Genomic DNA, 20,403 nt, shown 5'->3' on the forward strand with positions numbered 1-20,403 from the left:
TTTGATCGCACCTTTACTTATATAGGAGCTGCTGGGCTTCGCGACCGAGCAGAAAGCAACGACATAGTCCTGTTAATGTTCCCAAGTGCGGACTTTTGGTTTGTTTGGAAATGTTAAGTCGACTTAATAGGTATTTTATCAGAGGACGTATTAAAGTGTTAGCCTAAGCACGACAGAAAGCCACGTTTATTTTGAAAATAAAAAGAAGGACGCAGTCCATATATAAGAAATTAACGTTTTAGTCTCCTCTAAAAAAATAATACAAAAATATACATATGTGTGTATACATCTTCTCCATACTCCATTCAAAAGCTATTGAAAACATTTCCAAATATTCAGTATTCATCATATTCAATATTAAGTAATACAATACAAAAATTAAGGGAACAAAACCATAAATTTACACATTCACACCGCATTCATCATCTGCCATCTAGTGGCTCATAAAAGCTACTTCACCTGCGCATTTTAAAAAACGTACAGTTTGAATGAAAAAACCCTAAACCAGAAATCCAGATGAACAAAATGTAGAACCGACAATAATGAAAGGGGAAAGTTTCTTTCAGTGTCCCGGTGAAATTAGCTGTGAGGACCTTTGGTGGCATTAGTTTGTGAGGTCCGTGACTTGTTCAGTGTCTATATCTCCGTTTGCCTTCGTCGTATCTGCTGGCAGGACTCGGGGTCCGCAGGTCTTGAAAGGAAGAAGCTGCCTTCAGGCTGACCGCTGCTGCGCTCATGGACGGCCGAGGTGAAGGCTGTTTGTTGGGGGTGTTTGCATAGATGGGCTCTTCTGGTGGACGAAAGGCAAATACAGAATCAATGGCATATCATTTAATTAATGTATATCTGCATTTGAGCTGTAGGACAATCTGTAGAACAAAAGCTGAGAGGGATTTTTTTTTTATTGCTTATCATTTGGCTGATTAGACTTTAAAGTAGTAATCAAACATCACTGAGACCAAACAAAAATGCAGGAAACAAAAAATACAGTTTTACCCTAAAAATGTCCTTATTTAGTTTTATTAGTTGAATTAGCTAATTTTGATTATTGTGCAGTTGACTAATTGTTACACACTGCAAAGGAAGCTATTTAAATCCCCAACCCCAGTGAAAACAGTGATGAAATACAGTGTAAACACATAACACTATTTATTTACGTCTTTATTTCCTTTTTTCTGGATTTGTAGATTTGTAGATTTATATATATATATATATATATATATATATATATATATATTTCTTTTTTTCCTAAATACATTTCATATGTATGCAGTGCTGCAGAAACGGTGCACCCCACCCCTCCTTTCTTCTCAAACATGTTTGCACTGAGTAGGAGATGCTCTGTATGTCGTTGTACATCTGTATAGTGACAATAAAGGCATTCTGTTCTAGTCTATTCAGTGATGAAATACAGTGATTTACAATAAAGACTGATTTCTGGGCAAGTAACTAAATAACATGACCTTATTTTTCATATGTAGTATGTCAGCATCAATTATCTACACTGATAATTTGATTTTTAGAGAAAGACTGCAAGTCACGTCAGATGTTGTCCTTCCAAATCTTTATATATTTGAATATACATAGTATTAAGAGTCAATATACATCTTGTTACTACAAATGCTTCACATATTTTATTATCAACTTAATACTAAAGTGGTTTTGCAATTTAAAAACTGATCAGGAGATGTAAACTTGAAAGTTTCCTAACAACAGAGAAAAAATAGTTTAAGATGGGAATTATTCAAATGTCAAATATTTATTTTTAATTGTAATTCATTTCTATTTTAACAGAATATCCTTTCTGCCCTGAAAACTATACATTTGGAACCACGTGTAAGTTTTTCTCACGCTTTTCACAAAAAAAAAAAAATGCTGTCACTGTAAATTTAATCTTGACATTTTTTACTGAAAGGCAAAACATTTTGCAGTGCAAACATTCATTTGTACTGCAAAAACACAAGTGTTGACTCAGTGAAATCACTTGACTATGATTCAAAAGTAAAAAGATTCATCAAATTAATACATCAAAGCCTTTCAAGTTAAAGTTCACTTACAGTCAAGATAGTTAAATGTCAAAGAAACAGAGTCAGTACCAAAGTCCCCTGGAATTTCTGTATTTAATTTCTCACTGCGACACAGATGTGCTAGTCATAACTATAAAATAACTAAGATTATACATTTTTAGGTTTTCTTTTATTTATTTTTATATTTATTTTTACTTTTCTGTTTTCAGTTCAGTTTAGTTTCAAAAGTCAATTTGGTTGTTCGTTTTTGTTGTTTTAAAATTTAAACTTTCATCTCATTTTTATTCATTTCAACATTAATATTAGCTCTTATTGTTATGATGCAGGTGCTGTTTGACATATTAAAAGATTTAAGTTCAGAATGGTACAGCGATACCCGAGGGGTACCCGAGTCTCAATAGGCATAAGCACTCGCGTCCCCTTGTGCTGGTTATATTGACAAATGTGGCCAAACTTACAAAATACTTAACCAAAATTAATTTCCTTTATATTTTTATTGTATATGATATCGTTTCAATACCTTTTTCTAAAGCAGAGGTTTGCTTTTTATTGCCGGTTACACTCTTTTTTTTTTCCCTCATTCTCCTCAGTAGTATACTTTAATACATTTTCTCAGTAACACAATACTCCAAACAACAATTTGTGTCAGTCAGAAACCACCTTGCCTGGGTCATACGTGTGATTTTACAGCTGCTTGGCAGTACTTTCAAAGCTTCACTCTACATCTGTTTTTTCTCCTTCCTCTGTGGCCATCAATGGTGGCCAAACAACCACATGTACTTGCACGAGCTGCTGGTTGCCTACATAAAGAACTGCTTTCTCCTCTGTGGTTTAAAGTTAGTTTACAAAATGTGTCGATGACTTAAATCTGTGAGCTAAATACAATCTTATGATAACGAGTGGGACTGAAGTCAGAACTAATCAAGTTTTAAACTTAATTTTTTGTCAGTTAATGGACAGAAAATTTGAGTTTTGGAAAAACACAGTTTTCCAATCATAATAATGCCAGTTTTATAGTCAAACCACTTGTAAGGGCTTCAATAATCATGAAACAGCTGAGTTTATTTTGCCTGTCAAATATGGACACTACAGAAAGCTATCTGTAAGTAGTAAAAGTGCTGGTTGATGCAGATGTGGACGGGCTTTTTCAGCTTTGCCTGTGTTTTATTTCTGCAGATATCTGATATTAATAACAGTGCTGATCACTTGTCTACAACCAGATCTCAAAGTGTTTACCTCGAGCTCTGCTTCACAAAATAAACTGCGGTCCTTGTCTCTGATGTCTGCTAGAAATTAAAATCTTTTTCTTAAGTGAAACCGCACAGGAGGAGAAGACATCTATTAGTGACAGCAGAGTTTGTCTCACGGTGTGCTGTCAAACCACACTAACCACTTTCTTGCTCAGTTTGCGTCCATCAGCCACTACTTGGGAAGGTTTCTGCTATCATAAAAACTTATTCTCTCATATAAAAAAATGAGAGGTTTTCTTCTTTTAAATGCATATATTTGCAACGAAATGAATCAGCCTGTACTGTATGCGGTGTAGATTTGGAGTGACTGTAGATGTTGTGAAGTTATCTTGTGTGATAATTTGCTTTTTTGTCGCCTGACCTCTTTTTCTCATAGAGCAACTTTTATCTCAGGCTAGCAGCTTCTGTTGCATACAGCTGAAGCACAGCTTATCTGCAATCTCTATAGACTGTCGATGATTATCTAAACCTTCACAATGAAAAGAAATAGCACTACCTCTATTCTCTTGTCTTCTTGAGAGCAGGACACATGTGACCGTCAGGATGAACAGGATGAAAGAGGACGCTCCCAACACCACCCATATCCACCAGTTGTCACTCAGGGCAGGAGGGTCTGCGGGAGGAAAAGTTTGCCCTGAAATGTGAACGCATTTAACTTACAAGTAACTCTCAAGTTACACCATGGATACAATAAAATGAATTGTTGCGTTATGTGATCACTTTAAAAGATATGTAGTCGTTAAGTCAGCCCTTTTTATGTAAAGGTCCACGCACTTCCTGTGAGCAGTACACATCTGACAGGACGAATGTGAGCACTTTGAAACAGTTTTGACTCATCAGCTAGAGCTTTTATCCCCTGTGTAAGTGGACAAATGACACCCACGCAGAGCGACACTGAATGGAAAATCTACGCAGCTCAGTATCTCCTGGGTCCTGAAAATGTCCTATGCCTTTTGAGAACTACATACACGCGCGCTCTCTCACATGCACACGCACATACATGCACACACCTTTAATATTCGTCACATTTGACGGGTACGTTGTAACTTCACTGTCCGCTGTCGTGGAGGAAACAAAATTATATGAGAAATATTCATTGCAAGCCAGAACATTTAAATTAGTTATGCATTCATTCATGACAAAAAAGCAGGTGTTAAGATGTTTGTAAGCGGCATATAAACATGTAATGGTTTATAACACATTAATGTTAAAGGTGGGTTGAAGTGGATGCTGTTGTATTTATTATGATAAAAATGATGTATCCATACTAACAGAGGAAGTTGTTGACAAATATAGATTACCCAATGAAAAGTAAAGTGCATTTTATCTGTGTACTACTGTACTGCTACATTTTAGTGTATTACACAGCATTTATTAAATGTTTGTATACTGCTCAAAAAAGTTATGCAAGAGACTTAAAGTAAAAAATTAACAGTTTTAAAAGCTAGAAGTGATACTTACAAACATTTACTTCTGTTCCATTGCTGTGAATTTCTGTTAAACTGGGAATCTCTCCTGTGACTTTGCAAAAGTACCATCCACTGTGGTTTGTATTAACGTTTGACAAAATGCATTTTGATTCTTCATTTTCAGTCTTGTTTGCAGGTTTGTTAATGATTTTGTCACATATTGACTTTGACTTGTTGGAAGAAGATTCAGATTTCTCAGATTTGTTGGAATACCAGGAGATTCGATATCGCTCATATTTCTCAGTGTTCAAAAAGCAGTACAAAGCCAGGTCTGATCCAGATGGAACTCTCACTGTTCTTGTTTCATTCAGAAATACAGCAGTTTGACCTGATATCACCATGGCTGTTGCTGCCACTGTAAATAGAAAAAAGAAGATATTTTACTTTTTGAATTACAAAATAGTTCATGTAGACAAAAACTACAGACAGGAAGACGAGTTTCATTCTTCAGGAAATGTGCACATGTTGCATTTAGCATGACACTGTGTCCTTTTTTAATCTGTTAAATATAAAATTGGGAGTCTTACCTGTAAGTAGCATCAGAATCAACTGCTTCAGCGACATTTCCATCTTATCGTGTGAGCAGTGGTCTTCTAATCGTCAGTGTCATCCTGTCTTAGCAGCCTGCCTTTCTGCACATCTGACAAAGCCAGACGTAGAACCGATGTGTGGGCGGTTGGGTTGGTGGGAGGGAGGAGTAGGGGTTTTTTTTCTTTTTTTCTAATACTGTTCAGTGTCAGTCAGTTACTTTTACTATAGGAGATTTAGGCAGACACGGCAAATGAAGATGGAAACTGACGTAGGCTTTCTAAAGAAAGTGGAGAAAGAGAAAGACAGAATTATTGACCAGAAACACCAACTAATTTTTTTATACCTAACAGTTTTAGTCACTAGAAATCACACCTTACTACTATTCTTAGGCCTTTCTACAAAAAAAAAAAAGTATACCCTGCATTGCTCTGCACCTTGTGAATTCCTCAGTGATATAAATGTACATTTGCTGACTTTCTTGCTGTCACCAAATATAAAAAACAGGAGGATGATGTGAAGGGGTTGTGAAACCCCTGTGGCTTTTAAGTGCAAGGGTGCTAAAACTCTACTCGCCTCGTCTCCACACTGTCTTACTAGAAAAGTAACATCTGGCTTCCTGTGACAAGACACAACTAAGCAAAATGGCTTGATGAACTTTCTGATCCAGTCTCCAACCACAATCTTGACAAAAAGAAAGAGATTCAACTCATATATATTACATATATTAATTTTCTTTCATTGTTGTTTTATAAAGTGAACACAACAAAAGGCTTTAAGAACACAACAGTGTGGGTGGCATTTTGCATTCAGGTGTTTAAAGTGTAAAGCCGTGCTGCATTGATTTGCTCTGAAAACTAATCTTTAATTCACTAACATTATAGCAGGTGTCAGTGTATTATTTGTTCCTGACAGTGAAGAGTAAAGAATAAAGGCCACAAGACGAGACATCTGAAGGTTGCAGGGGGTGTATAGCTTCTGAAACCTCAACCCTATGATCTTTTTTCTGTCACTGAAAGTAGGTCCTGTTTGTAATGCAAGAAAAGAAAGAATCTTAAAATCATTTATTTAGTAGGACTCTGTGAACACAATACACTTCATCTTTTATGCTGTTATATATGAAATGATAATAAAATTCGGACCATTTTCTAATTACTGGTGTGGTTTTTCATAAGAAACACATGTCGATGCATAAAAGCAAAAGAAAAAGACAAAAATTACTGTAAAAAATGTTGCGTTTTGAAACAGCTGCGGGGTTGTTGTTTTTTTAATCAAACATAATGCAAATTTTACTTAGTATACTGATCAGAATCAAGAAACGTTACCAACATTTAGGTTTTAGGGGAGCGATACTTAAAAGGTTTTTTTTTTCCTTTCTATTTAGAGAACCAGTGCAGCTACGTTAGAGTGGGTCTTTTGTTTGCTGCTGAGCAGACAGGAAGCTGCATCTCTTAAGTTAGGAGTCTCTGTTGGTTATTTTAATTCCTTTGTTTTGAGTTACACTTATTGGCTAATGGTCGTTTCATTGTTATTTTCCTTCATCAAAAGTATGCAAGTTTGCGGTCACTGTGCTGTGACCCATTCTGAGGACATAGAAATAGAAAAAAGAAAGTTGTCCAAATGTGTCCAAACTAAAATCACATATGCTTTTATACTTTGTTTAAAAATCACGTTGTCATCAATTTTAACAGTTTTAAAGATTATGAATGGTCTCCGTGACACAATACACATGCACAACACATAGTTATTTTCTTTATTTTTCTCATAAGGCAAGAGGCCAAGAGAGGAAGAGTTGTGGTAGGCCCTGGGCAAATAGACATACTCAAATACGTGCTCACATTTACACTTCTGGGCAATTTATAATCACTAGCTGACCTAACATGCATGTGTTTGAGAGGACGGTGGGGGAGAGAGAAAGTCAAAGCACCTGTAAGAACAAATGCAGACACAAAGAGAAAATGCAAACTTACATGAGCCGACAGTTAAATTCAGCTTTCTTACTGTGAGCTGATAGTGTTAACCACACAGCACTTTTAACAGAGGGGAGCCCAGTGGTGTGGAGGGTGGCATCTTGCATCTCTCATATCAAATTTTCAGTCTGAATTTAAATGAATAGAAAAAAGGCCAACATCAAGCTCTGATATGAAGTGGTGACATATGTGATACAGTTACATCAAAACAAGTGCAATACTTGAGTAAAAGTTTTATTTATTTCCATATTTCTAACCACACCTTAATGGGCAGATTATTCATTCATTTAATCTTTATTTCAGTTGCAAAACACCATCCAACAAAGAGAGGATACCAATGTCTCTAGAATTAATACTGGTAATGTCTAGTGTTAAACATCATTTGCATTTATCCCGTAGTGATTTCATATTAAGCCTGCAAATATACTTACACCCAGTAGTTTTAAATATGCTGGCTCCAGTAGTTACAAACATCTTACATGCACTGAGCCATCGTCACCCTCATGACGTCATTGAAAGCTACATTTAGTTTCGGTAAACTCATTTTCCTGTACACATATGTGCTAAAGCTGTACAGTATGCACAAACTAAAGGAAAGAAAAGCACCTTGCTCTACATAATGATCTAAATGAAGACCCTCCCTCCGTCTGTGCATGCATTAAATATGCTGGTATATACATTATCGTACGTTGCCTACAAATATCATCATCACGTGTTTTTGTTGTTGTTTTTTGATTTTGTTTTTTGCTCTGTCCAAGATATCTGACCCTATTACATACACAGTAAATTTATTGTATGACAATATGAAGTCTATAAAATCTTAAATGTTTGTTTTTCTTGGTTCTATAAATAATAACATCGCTCTTACAGACACTGTATATGATTTATTTATTTTTTTTAAAAATCCACAACATATGTGAAGAAGCTAATAGAGACCAGCACTACCACGGCTAGAGACCACAAGATCATCCAAATTCATAATATGGTTCACCATACTATTACCAACCATGCGCTCAGTTTTACATCTCAGATTAGAGATGCTGAATAAATAAATCAGTATTTTTGGGAGATATAGACTCCAGCACTCATACTTATCTGGTAATATAGATGTAGATTTCAGGTGGAGCCTTCTCCTGCATTATTTAGAAGACATCCATTTGTGTCCTCTACAAAGAAAAAATAAAGAAGGGAGCAGACACAGAGTTTTGTCTTTTTAGTAGTAGATACAGAGATTTTATAAATAACAGGAAAACCTAAAACCATATCCAAGAAGATTTTTTTATTGGGACCCTAAATGGCTCTGTATTCTATCTATCTATCTATCTATCTATCTATCTATCTATCTATCTATCTATCTATCTATCTATCTATCTATCTATCTATCTATCTATCTATCTATTGCGTTGTCCTTTCTCTGACTGCACCTGAAAGCAGCATCCCTCACCCGCGCCACCAGAACATCACTACCCAGAATCCCCCCGTGCCGCATGCGCCCCGCTTACTACGGCCCAAAGGCGTTGGTGGTTGGTGTCCGTCCGAAGATGCGTTGCTCTCCGGCAGCATCAGTACCAGCTCCGCCGTGTTAATACACCAAACCCCGGGGGACGGAGGAGACATACCGGCGGTGTGTGGAGCTGCGACCGCGCCGGTGCACCTGACTGCAAGATGGGAGACCAGAAGGTGAGCCGGAGCCGGGGGAACAGGTGTCTCTGATGGGGAAGCCGTTTCAGGGCGTAGTGTACAAAGGAAGGAGGGGGAGACGCGGCGATATGAGGGAGTTTGTGGATGCAGCACGGGCTTGAATTTCTCAGTCGTCTTGTTTTTGTACTCGGTGTTTGTTCGGGTGGATGTGGGGTCGTTTCTGTGCTCGCTATCGACCGCTTTCTTATCGATAAGTATCGGTGTAGCAGTCGGGGACGTGGGGAAGGGGGCCTTGGCGTAGCTCCTCTTCCATCAACAAACATTGCACAGTTCTTCTGTATGAATGGGCTTTTTCACCGTGGCGTCGGAGCAGTGCAGCAGGAGTGGCAGCAAATCAAAAGTGTGGGTTTTTCTGTGTAATATTGTGTGTCCGGTCTTTGAAGTCGCCTGCGTAACGATTGCGGAGCTGCATTATTAAATTATAAATGCGCATCCTTCCGCCCTCCCTGTGCACCGAGGGTAGGTCCCTCTCTGATCTCATCTGTTTAAAAGGGAGCTCAAAGCCTAAAGCTTTATGTGTCCACTCATCAGACAAGGGCTGATTAACACATCTTATCCACAGAGGAGGCTCTCCTGTGCGCTAATACAGGGATCCTGAGCCTGCCTGGAAGGGTCAGATTGTGTGTGAGTTCAAAGCAGAAATGTTAAGAAAAATCTGAATTGACTAAAGGAAAATTTTGTCTTTTTCTTCAGGAATCTCTGCGGAAGATCACCCACACACTGGCCATGAAGAATGAGGAGATTTCCAACTTCATCTGCACTCTCAAGCAGAGTCTGGACAACTTGGAGGTACAGTAATGCGAAGGGCTCAAGTTAAATTTGATCTCAAATGATACCCTGAACTGTTTTTTTCTGTTGCGACACCAGGCAAACTCCAACCGGGTGCAGGAGGACCTGGAGTCTGAATGCAGCTCCCTCCATGCTGTTCTGGACGAAATGAAAGAAAATATGCTGACCCGTATCAAACAAGAGCGAGCAAGCCGTACCTATGAGCTGCAGGTAGCTGTTATTGTTTCTTCATTTGAAAAGTCTAGATCTTTTTAATTGGGGGGGGCATCATTACATGTCTTAGACTTATTACATGTCTGCATACGAAAGCTGGTGTTGCATCAGTGCTTGTGGGGACGTTGTTTCATTCTTTGTTGTTGTACATCCCATGCTCATCTCTTGATCACTGATTGAGTAAGGCGGTTCACAGGATAAAACCGGAGCCTCCTGACCTTTAAGTCAGATTAAAATCTAAACTTTTCTAAGTGAACAGCAAGCAGAATGCAACTTACTTTAACACGATCTGTTAAAAAATACTGTAACTCTACAGAATACAAACCACAAAAATACAGATAACAGGTTTAAGTGGAGCATCATCGTTTGTCTTAAGGTTTTTTTTATGTTTTTTAATGCCACTGTAATTTATAATATTGGTGAGAAGCTTTTTTCCTTCAAGCTGAATTCTAAAATGCTTCACATGTTCGGTTGTACTTCTCTTGAAAGTGTGTTGACTTTATGTGTCATTTGTTGGTTTGGAAATGCCTCTGATGCATTAGGAAGACAGTAACAATAGCTAGTAATATGTTTTGAAGTGCGTTGCCAAGCTTAGAAAGATTTATAGGGGACTATGGAGCAAGACAAATAATATTGCCACTTCCTTTAAACTGCTACCATCTGCACGGTGCTGTTGTTCCCCTTTGTTTGAAAAAAAAAAAAAGGTCCAAACTGTCATTTATTCCTCGAACCATGAACCTCCTGAACATGAATGGTTCGGCCAAAATTGCCCCAAAGATGCAAGGAGACTGAAAGTGTCCGTATGTGATTGTTTTTAAGTGGTGTGTACAGAATCAGGTGACTTCTGCTCCAATCAGCTTTCAATGATTTCCACCATAGCAACACTGTTTTTTACTTTTTTTTCCTTTACATTGCTTTAGCTTGTTAAAGTGCTTTAAAAAATGAAGTAAGAAAGAATACGCTATATGCCTCAAAACTACTGAGCCATCTCCACATTACACCTGCAGGAGCTGTTCAAGCATGGAAACCCATGCAGTGAAGCTCCCGACACACAGTTTTTGTGCTGGTGTTAATGCCAGAGGAAGTTTGGAACTCTGCAGTTACTGAGTCAGCAGAGCGTCGGCGAGTTTTATGCACTCGGCGACCCCGCTCTGTAACTTTATGTTGTCTGCCGCTTCATGGCTGAGTTAGCATGGTTCCTAAACACTTCCATGTTGCAACAAGCCTCTTACAAGAGATTTCAACAGAGGCATCCTATTACAGCACCATCGAATTCAGTGAGCCATGCAGTCTGTAAAGGCAGACTGCATGCTTGATTTTCATACACCTGAATTCAAAGATTGCGAGGCGTGGTCCAATACTTTTGTTCATATTGTGTAACAATAAACAAGGTAAGGCCAGGAACTTGCAGCTGTGGAGCCAGAGGTACCTGCTGAAATGCTGCAGAGAGGAGGTGAAAATGACTCATCTCAAGTTTGCATTTTTTGCTTTTTTACTCTCTTTCTTTGCAACATTTATTCCAAACTAGCTGCATGAATGAAGGCTGATATTTGTTTTCATTCATCTCAGGTCAAAATACCAATAATTCAAATCCTTTGTAGCCTCAGGACTGAGCGATGACTCTCAAATGATGCAGCTAGCTCCATGGCTTCTGCTGGCAACACAATCAACTTATTATACAGACGAATAACCTGTGGGAGTTTGCAGATGCGCTCCATTTGACTGTAAGTTGGTCTTTTCTCAGAGTCAGCTGAGCGCCTGCTCCAAAGCCCTGGAGAGTTCAGAGGAGCTTCTGGAGATGGCCAATCAGACGCTCTGCTCTTCTGAGACGGACGGTTTTACTCAGGTAACTGACAGTCATGCTGCTGCGCCGTTTCCCCCCGCAATGATGTGAATTTCAGTGTCCACATACAATTTAATCTGTCCTCCTTGTGCTGTCGTACTAGCAGTGATTTTAACATGGCCACCAGCAGCTTTTTGTGTTAAATGACAACATGATGGGCTCCTACTCAGTTCTCTCTTCGCTCCGTGTCTCTCCTCTTTTTTTCCTTTCCCTCTCTGTGCTTCTCCTCTCCAGGCGGCCAAAGACATTAAGGATAGGTATAGTACTCAGCAATCCATTGCTTTCCTTTTGTCATAGCCTCCTGTAACCAGTGAGCCATCTAATGAATGTAGCGTGCATGCATTCAAACCTGTAGCCACCGCACCCATTTCATAGACAGTAAGCACGATGGAAGCTTTCCACTCTTTTGTCTCTGTGTTTCCCCACTCTCATCTCGAGTCTGTGCCATCCTGTGTCAGCCCCTCCCTGGATGAATGCTGCTCCCTCTCTAGCTCCGCTTTTTGAATTAGGGTGATGAGTTCAGCGCTAGTATGTCAGAAATGTAGTTAGTGGTCTTTTCTTAGTGAGCAGTACTAGAATCACCTGTTTTCTTCTTTGTCGCCCTCTGGTTCAGTTCAATAATAGACCCGCACTTGTTTCCACCCCACTTCTTTGTGTGTTTTTTGTGTGTCTCTTTCTCCGCAGCGTCACAATGGCTCCAGCCTTTCGCCTCTCCCTGAAGGCTAAAGCCAGTGACAACATGAGTCACTTGATGGTGGATTTCAGCCAGGAGAGGGAGATGTTGCAAGGACTCAAATTTCTCCCAGGTCTGAAACGAAGGACTTGCTGACTTGCACAACATTAAAGCAGCACTCTGCTTCTCTAATTCTATTTAATTTTACACACCCGGTTGATTGTTTAAAGCTTCTGTTTAAAAGGGATAACCAATGATAAGAAAGTTACACATGCACACTTAGTTACATCTATACTCGACTCTGCATGCACTGCATACATTAGTAGGTCAATTACTTGTTGATTATTTACAGGTAATTCACTGACTGGGACAAAAAAAAGAGAGATCACATTAGTCCCGTGTTAGCAGCCATGCACTGGCTCCCTGTGCACTACAGAATCCAATATAAAGGAGAACTGTTTGTATTTAAAGCCTTAAATGGTCTTGCACCTGGATATGTGGTAGATAGTCTGCCTCCATACACTCAGTATCATTAAAGTGTGCCACTCCTGATCATTCCTCTGATTGATGCTTTCTGAAAAGGGAGATGCTTGTCTCTGCTGTTTTTACAATCAGATGAGCATCGCCTGTGATGGTCGTTAAATCTAAACTGAAAATGTACCTCTTCTTTTTTTTTTTTGTCAGGCTTTTGGAAATAGTTAATCTCTGGAGGATAGGTTCCTGCTGTAAATGTTGTGTAGCATCAATATTCAGGAACATGTTTAATTTATTTAGTTTTAGTGGTTTTTAATGTGTTATATAAATAAAGTTAAAGAGAGAAGGGCTGAAGTTCAGATAAAATTAGGGGCTGCAGTACAGCTGAGCATAAGATTAGTAAGGATTATTTTGAACTCTACAAGAGTAGCTTAGCATGATTCAGAGTCCAAGAATTTAAATATGGAGCTGAAATTGAGGTTCTCCTTAACAGCTCTAGTTACTAATAATTACTTTGAGTAATTATTAATTACAGCTGTAGTATTTTACTATAATTAGTAACTAATTACTTTACAGTTTTTGTCTGAAAAATTACTTTTTTTGGTATAAAATCTGCATCTAGTCATGTCATTGTCGGCTCTTGTCGAGTGCCAACCAATTTAATGGGTTTCAGTTGTTTCTCTGATCAGCAGAGCTGCACGTGAGGGCACAACTGTCTCAAATGCATCGGAAGTTAAACAATCTGTAACCTGCCTGCTCCCTCGTACAAAGTCCAGGTAGTTTTTCACTAGGTCATATAGTAGAGCAGATAAAATATGAGGAGAGTTTACAGCAGCTAGGCGGGATGTGCGTCTGTTCAGGCAGCGGGCTTTCCTAAACTAAACAGTGTTTTTGAAGCAGGCTGCGAGATCCGGTGTGCTGCATGTGGGAAAAGGGGGAAATCTGGTTAACGTTCCCACCTGAGTTCATGTGTGAAAACTGTTTTAAGATTTGAGTTTTTGTATTGTTACACCTTGAACTGCTACACAGTCTAACTTCACCTCAGTGAATTTCAAAAGTAAGACGATGTAATCTAGATAAAACAACCCGAAATGAGTCACTACACATTACACTTAATTTCACAACACAATGAAGTTAAGAGTTCAAAAAAATACGTAAGAGATTCTGGTCAGGCTGTGTTTGGTAGATAAAGTATAAGCTGCCACCCTGGAGGTGTTGTTATGCGCAGTGTAGGCATTTTTGTGTTTTTTCAACCAGAACAAAAGAAAGGGTCGATGTTTGCTGTGTGTTAAACTTCCTGCAGTATGTTCCACTTACCAGCATTTTTTTATATTAATGAGTCAAATGAATACATGTGATGTGACGGGGAGTTACATACAGCAATAAAACCACAGAGAAGTATCACTCCACAGCTGTGCGAGACCTCCTAACCTCGTTATTGCACTGTTGCGGTTTGACAGCCTACATATGTAGTGTGGGTCTCAATCTGATCTGAATCGCCTGCTTTTAGCTGTAAAGCTAAGACACACAGAGCTAAGACACACTGCCGGTTAAACAGGATACAGTAAATGGAAAAGGTGAAAGTTTATCAGATGAATGTGAGTGAAGAGTTGGGCACAGAGAAGGTCGACTTTTTTATCAAGTGCATGTAAAAATAAAAATAAAAAAATCAAATAAATATTTATATTTTGCCACAAGGTCATGTCAGACTTCTTTTAGGAAAATACTGCCCCCTTGTGGTATTAAATGCAGCTTTAATATCGAACTGTTACACTTCTTGACTATTTTAGTACCTTTTTTTAAATGAAAACAAGACTTAAAGAGTAGTGAAAGTTGATGTTGGACACAATCTGTAACAGGTAAAAACTCTTTTTGTCTTCAGTTCCTGCTACTCCTGAGATCCAGGTGTCAGAGTGCCAGGTGTGCGACAATACGGTGACTGTAGTTTGGAGTTTACCAGAGCCTGATAGCAAGATAGACCACTACATACTAGAACACCGGCGCACAAATCACGAGGGTCCACCTCGCATCCGAGAGGACTACCCCTGGATGGTGGTGGAGGGGATACGAGAGATGGAGCACACTCTCACGGGTAGGAAGAGGACTGTGAGGTGATGTTTGGCATTTGTAGTTAAACTTTGAGTAGATTTGCTAACCTAGAAAACTTCCCTAATTCCAAGGTCTGCGCTTTGACACCCGTTACTTGACGTTCAGAGTGAGAGCGTGTAACAAGGCTGTGGCGGGAGAGTTCTCTGAGCCGGTTACACTAGAAACCCACGGTGAGAATACTTGGATCTGGCTGCTGTTATTTTACTCTGACTGACAAAAGATGTTGGGCTTTTCAGTTTTCTGTACACTAAAAGAAAAACCTTACTTCTTTCCCATTTCCAGCTTTCACTTTCAAGCTGGATGCTGCTTCAGCTCATCAGAACCTGAAGGTGGAGGACTTGAGCGTTGAGTGGGACAGCAGCGGAGGAAAAATACAGGACATCCGAAAAGACAAGAACCGAACCAACTCACCAATGCACTCCCCAGCCAGGTTTGTAAGCTGCTGATTTCATGTGCTAACTCTCATTATGAATAAAGCTCAGAAATATTGAATCTTTCTAGCTCGTGTCTTTTCTGTAATCAGGTCAGCCCTGATGTCTCCTAAGAGAGCACCGACCGCCCGGCCCGGCAGAGACAGGTTTACAGCAGAGTCGTACACAGTGCTGGGTAATTCAATTCAATTCAATTCAATTTTATTTATATAGCGCCAAATCACAACAAAAGTCGCCTCAAGGCGCTTCATAGATACAGAGAAAAACCCAACAATCATATGACCCCCTATGAGCAAGCACTTTGGCGACAGTGGGAAGGAAAAACTCCCTTTTAACAGGAAGAAACCTCCGGCAGAACCAGGCTCAGGGAGGGGCGGCCATCTGCTGCGACCGGTTGGGGTGAGAGAAGGAAGACAGGATAAAAGACATGCTGTGGAAGAGAGACAGAGGTTAATAACAGATATGATTCAATGCAGAGAGGTCTATTAATACATAGTGAGTGAGAAAGGTGACTGGAAAGGAAAAACTCAATGCATCATGGGAATCCCCCGGCAGCCTACGTCTATTGCAGCATAACTAAGGGAGGATTCAGGGTCACCTGGTCCAGCCCTAACTATATGCTTTAGCAAAAAGGAAAGTTTTAAGCCTAATCTTAAAAGTAGAGATAGTGTCTGTCTCCCGAATCCAAACTGGAAGCTGGTTCCACAGAAGAGGGGCCTGAAAACTGAAGGCTCTGCCTCCCATTCTACTTTTAAATACTCTAGGAACAACAAGTAGGCCTGCAGAGCGAGAGCGAAGTGCTCTAATAGGGTGATATGGTACTACAAGGTCATTAAGATAAGATGGGGCCTGATTATTTAAGACCTTGTATGTGAGGAGCAGGATTTTGAATTCAATTCTGGATTTAACAGGAAGCCAATGAAGGGAAGCCAAAACAGGAGAAATATGCTCTCTCCTTCTAGTCCCTGTCAGTACTCTTGCTGCAGCATTTTGGATTAGCTGAAGGCTTTTCAGTGAGTTTTTTGGACATCCTGATAATAATGAATTACAGTAGTCCAGCCTGGAAGTAATAAATGCATGAACTAGTTTTTCAGCGTCACTCTGAGACAGGATATTTCTAATTTTAGAGATGTTGCGCAGTCTTACATATTTGTTTAATATGTGCGTTGAAGGACATGTCCTGGTCAAAAATGACTCCAAGGTTCCTCACAGCGTTACTGGAGGCCAAGGTAATGCCATCCAGAGTATGAATCTGGTTAAATACCATATTTCTAAGATTTTCAGGGCCGAGTACAATAACCTCAGTTTTATCTGAATTAAGAAGCAGAAAGTTAGCGGCCATCCAGGTCTTTATGTCTTTAAGACATTCCTGCAGTTTAACTAATTGGGGTGTGTTATCTGGCTTCATGGACAGATAGAGCTGGGTGTCATCAGCATAGCAGTGAAAATGTATGCTATGTCTTCTAATGATGCTGCCTAAGGGAAGCATGTATAATGTAAACAGAATTGGTCCTAGCACTGAACCCTGTGGAACTCCATAATTAACCTCAGTGTGTGAAGAGGACTCTCCATTTACATGCACAAATTGGAGTCTATTAGATAGATATGATACAAACCAGTGCAGTGCAGTACCTGTAATACCTACAGCATGTTCTAATCGCTCTAATAGGATATTATGGTCAACAGTATCGAACGCTGCACTGAGGTCTAGCAGGACAAGCACAGAGATGAGTCCACTGTCAGAGGCCATAAGAAGATCATTTGTAACCTTCACTAAAGCTGTTTCTGTGCTGTGATGAGCTCTGAAACCTGACTGAAACTCTTCAAATAAACCATTCCTCTGCAGATGATCTGTTAGCTGTTTGACAACTACTCTTTCAAGGATTTTTGATATGAAAGGAAGGTTGGAGATTGGCCTATAATTAGCTAAGACTGCTGGGTCTAGAGATGGCTTTTTGAGTAAAGGTTTAACCACAGCCAGCTTGAAGGCCTGTGGTACATAGCCGATTATTAGAGATAGGTTGATCATATTTAAGATCGAAGAATTAATCAATGGCAGGACTTCTTTGAGCAGTTTTGTAGGAATGGGGTCTAAAAGACACGTTGATGGTTTGGAGGAAGTAATTATTGAAGTTAACTCAGAAAGATCAATTGTAGAAAAAGAGTCTAACTTAACATCAATGGTACTAAGAGTAGCTGTAGATAATATTACATCTGTGGGATGATTACTGGTAATTTTTTCTCTAATGATAAAAATTTTATTTGTGAAGAAGTTCATGAAGTCATTACTAGTTAACGTTAAAGGGTAAGAATACGTGCAGCAAAAAAAAGAGGGAAGGACAGACACAAACTTGTATGTGCATTACCAAACCGCCCCAGATTGTAGATTGTAAGATACAATGTTAGAAAGTTACACAATAAAGTAATCTGATCTTCCTTACCGCCCAAGGTGAACTAGTTAGTTGGTGTAATGAAGGCTTTAAACGAGAAGAAATGATCCAGATTTAAACCAAAGGGTTTTTTTGTTGTTTCTTTTAATTACTGCACTTTTTACAGTTTTGGATTTTAAACCTAAATCATTTCCACATAACTAACTTTTCAAATCAGATTTCCATCTCTTAGCAAGGCAGTTGTTACATAACCACAGCTGTCAGCATGCGTAAAGACAGTGGCGATTGTTTTGACGCTGGCCTTATGTGTCGCGACAGCTGACACTATGATTGATGCTGGCCAGCAGTACTGGGAGGTGCGTTTCGACAAGGAGAGCAAGGCCTTTGCCGTGGGCGTAGCCCTGCGGAGCCTCGGCCGATTCGACCAGTTGGGGAAAAGCAGCGCTTCCTGGTGCATCCACCTGAACAACTGGTTGCAGCAGAGCCTCACAGCCAAGCACAACAACAAGGCTCGAACCCTCGACTGTCCCATCCCAAATAGCATCGGAGTCTACATCAACTACGATGAAGGTAGGATCCAAACAGATCAATGGGTGAACTCAAAGATTTAGTTTGCCTCAGCCACAGTTTGGTAACTGGAACAAAATGAAATAAAAGAAAAAGACTGTTTAGCGTTATTTGTGGATTAAAGTGAAGCAAGAATAAGGCTACTTTAACTTCCACACATTTTAAAAAGCAAATCTTTATAAAATAAACCGTTAAGTACGTTTGCCTTTGTGTTTCTCTCCAGGTATTCTGTCTTTTTACAACGCCAAAACTAAGCAGCTGATGCACACTTTTAAAACTAAGTTTCAGCAGCCAGTTATCCCAGCGTTCATGGTGAGGAAATTCAAGCCTATTTTTGTCTGAAAACTTTGCACCACCTGCTGATTTTTATTTTTTATTTTAATAAACTGGCTGTCATGTGCTGCCCCCTGCAGGTGTGGAACGGGAGTTTCTCTGTAGTGACGGGCCTGCAGGTTCCTAGCGTGGTGCAGAGCGGCCAGAGGAAGAACAGCGGCACCAGCAGCTCCAACGCCAGCCTCAACTAGACCCATCCATCCACCTAGCCAACTGGACTCCTCCCACCTCCACCCAGCCTTGGTCAGCGCCGCAGATCATCTCGTCTGCCCTGACGGCGGTCGAAGCCATATCGCAGAAGAGTTAAATCACTGGAGTATGACAGTTTATCCTGTTCCACATGCAGTGTCTGTGTTGCATAGAGACAAACTTTAGGTGGGAAGAGGTGGGTCTGCTGCTCCCTCAGTGACAGATCTCTTCAGATGTATGACTCTGGCTGTTGTGAATGCTGGGGATACAGTAGGTGTAGGCTTGCTTGGTTTCCTGTCTCTGCACATCCATTTAGCACCACTGCTGCTAGAGCACTGATTTAGCGCTGGCCGCTGTCCATCCTTCTGTCAGCCGAACTGTTGTGCAGCCAGCTGCCGGTTCAGGGTTACGCTCTGTCCTGTCTGCTCTCTCTCCCTGTGCCTTCCTGCTCATTTCCAAAAAGATGAAATCGGGTACGCTAATAAGCTTTCTGTTCCAATTTAAAACTATGTCAGAAAATTTTGGGTTAGCGGTTATTACCTAACCAGCCAGCAACCAACATACGGTCTATAACCCAAATAACAACCTGCACCTACACACAGTTACTGAAGTCCCAGAATCGCTGCCAGCAGCTTTTAGATACAAGAAATTAACATATTTAGGATGCTGAATTTGTTTTGTTGCCAAGGCATGTGCATTTAACAGTGTCTACTGTATTTCATATAATAGCCAGGACCCACACTTTGGGCTCTTTTGGCTCCTGCTGAGGTTTTGTTAGTTTAAAATCAGAGATGGTGTTAACTGTGGAGGAGTCTGTCGTACAGACTAAAAGTCAGAGGCAACTTCCTTCATTTTAACTCCTTGTAGTGAAGTCAGAGCGCTCATGTGGCTTCAGGATTTTTGAAATGATTGTACTGTATACTCACATAACTGCACTCTAATGCTTGTCCCTGTATATGCACCATTTCTTTTGCAGCAAAGAGTTCCCATTACGAGTAGTGGACTGCTTTTAGTCCTAAATATAACAAATAGCTAGGCAGTAGCTGGAGCTAATAAATCATATAATAAAGATTAGCCATTTATGGAGCCACCCAGGTGAGAAACTAAAACGATAAACCCTGAAAACTTAGTCTGAAGTCTGTTTTTGTGCACCGCCTGACCTCTGAGAAGCATCCACCTCATGCTGTATGTAACACACGGTAACAGTGTTGCTTTGCCACATTTCTCCCTCTACGTGTGTTCTGAGTAATGTAGCCTGCGATGCTTTAAAGAAGCGAGAGTTCTGTTGACTTTGTTTCACATGCTGACAGATGTCAGAGTTTATTGTAAATAGTTTAATTTTTTCCACTATAATGTATCAGTCATTGAGGTAATAAAGGAGTGAGAGCACTGTGTTTGTCCGTGGATGTCTGTCTCAAAACGGAAATCAACAAAGGAGGACAAAAAG

General features: G+C 39.9%; 2 protein-coding genes across 5 annotated transcripts; one reads left to right on the plus strand and one right to left on the minus strand.

The window, feature by feature from the left end:
• Positions 1-221: 221 nt before the first annotated feature.
• Positions 222-8,531, minus strand: LOC146362049 (uncharacterized). 4 transcript variants are annotated; one of them, XM_084920533.1, is made up of 6 exons: positions 7,276-8,531; positions 5,274-5,554; positions 4,739-5,101; positions 4,288-4,335; positions 3,774-3,911; positions 222-790 (listed from the first exon to the last, which is right to left on the minus strand). In XM_084920533.1, the coding sequence occupies exons 2-6, from the start codon at positions 5,314-5,316 to the stop codon at positions 630-632; spliced, it is 753 nt and encodes a 250-aa protein (XP_084776659.1). In that variant the 5' UTR covers positions 5,317-5,554; positions 7,276-8,531; the 3' UTR covers positions 222-629. The 4 variants fall into 4 exon arrangements, with proteins under 4 accessions (XP_084776659.1, XP_084776657.1, XP_084776660.1 ...); XM_084920531.1 differs by having other exon boundaries at positions 7,245-8,531; XM_084920534.1 differs by having other exon boundaries at positions 3,774-3,890; positions 7,245-8,529.
• A 252-nt stretch (positions 8,532-8,783) lies between these two features.
• Positions 8,784-20,346, plus strand: fsd1 (fibronectin type III and SPRY domain containing 1). Its single transcript, XM_084920529.1, has 13 exons — positions 8,784-8,924; positions 9,639-9,734; positions 9,813-9,944; positions 11,692-11,793; positions 12,025-12,047; positions 12,475-12,596; positions 14,820-15,029; positions 15,118-15,216; positions 15,329-15,476; positions 15,570-15,652; positions 18,186-18,437; positions 18,658-18,746; positions 18,848-20,346. Exons 1-13 carry the CDS (start codon positions 8,910-8,912, stop codon positions 18,956-18,958), a joined length of 1,482 nt encoding a protein of 493 aa, XP_084776655.1. The 5' UTR covers positions 8,784-8,909; the 3' UTR covers positions 18,959-20,346.
• Positions 20,347-20,403: the final 57 nt, after the last annotated feature.

The sequence above is a fragment of the Perissodus microlepis genome, chromosome 23 (genome assembly GCF_051167445.1).
Source record: "Perissodus microlepis isolate ML-2025 ecotype Zambia chromosome 23, ASM5116744v1, whole genome shotgun sequence".
NCBI lineage: Eukaryota > Metazoa > Chordata > Actinopteri > Cichliformes > Cichlidae > Perissodus > Perissodus microlepis.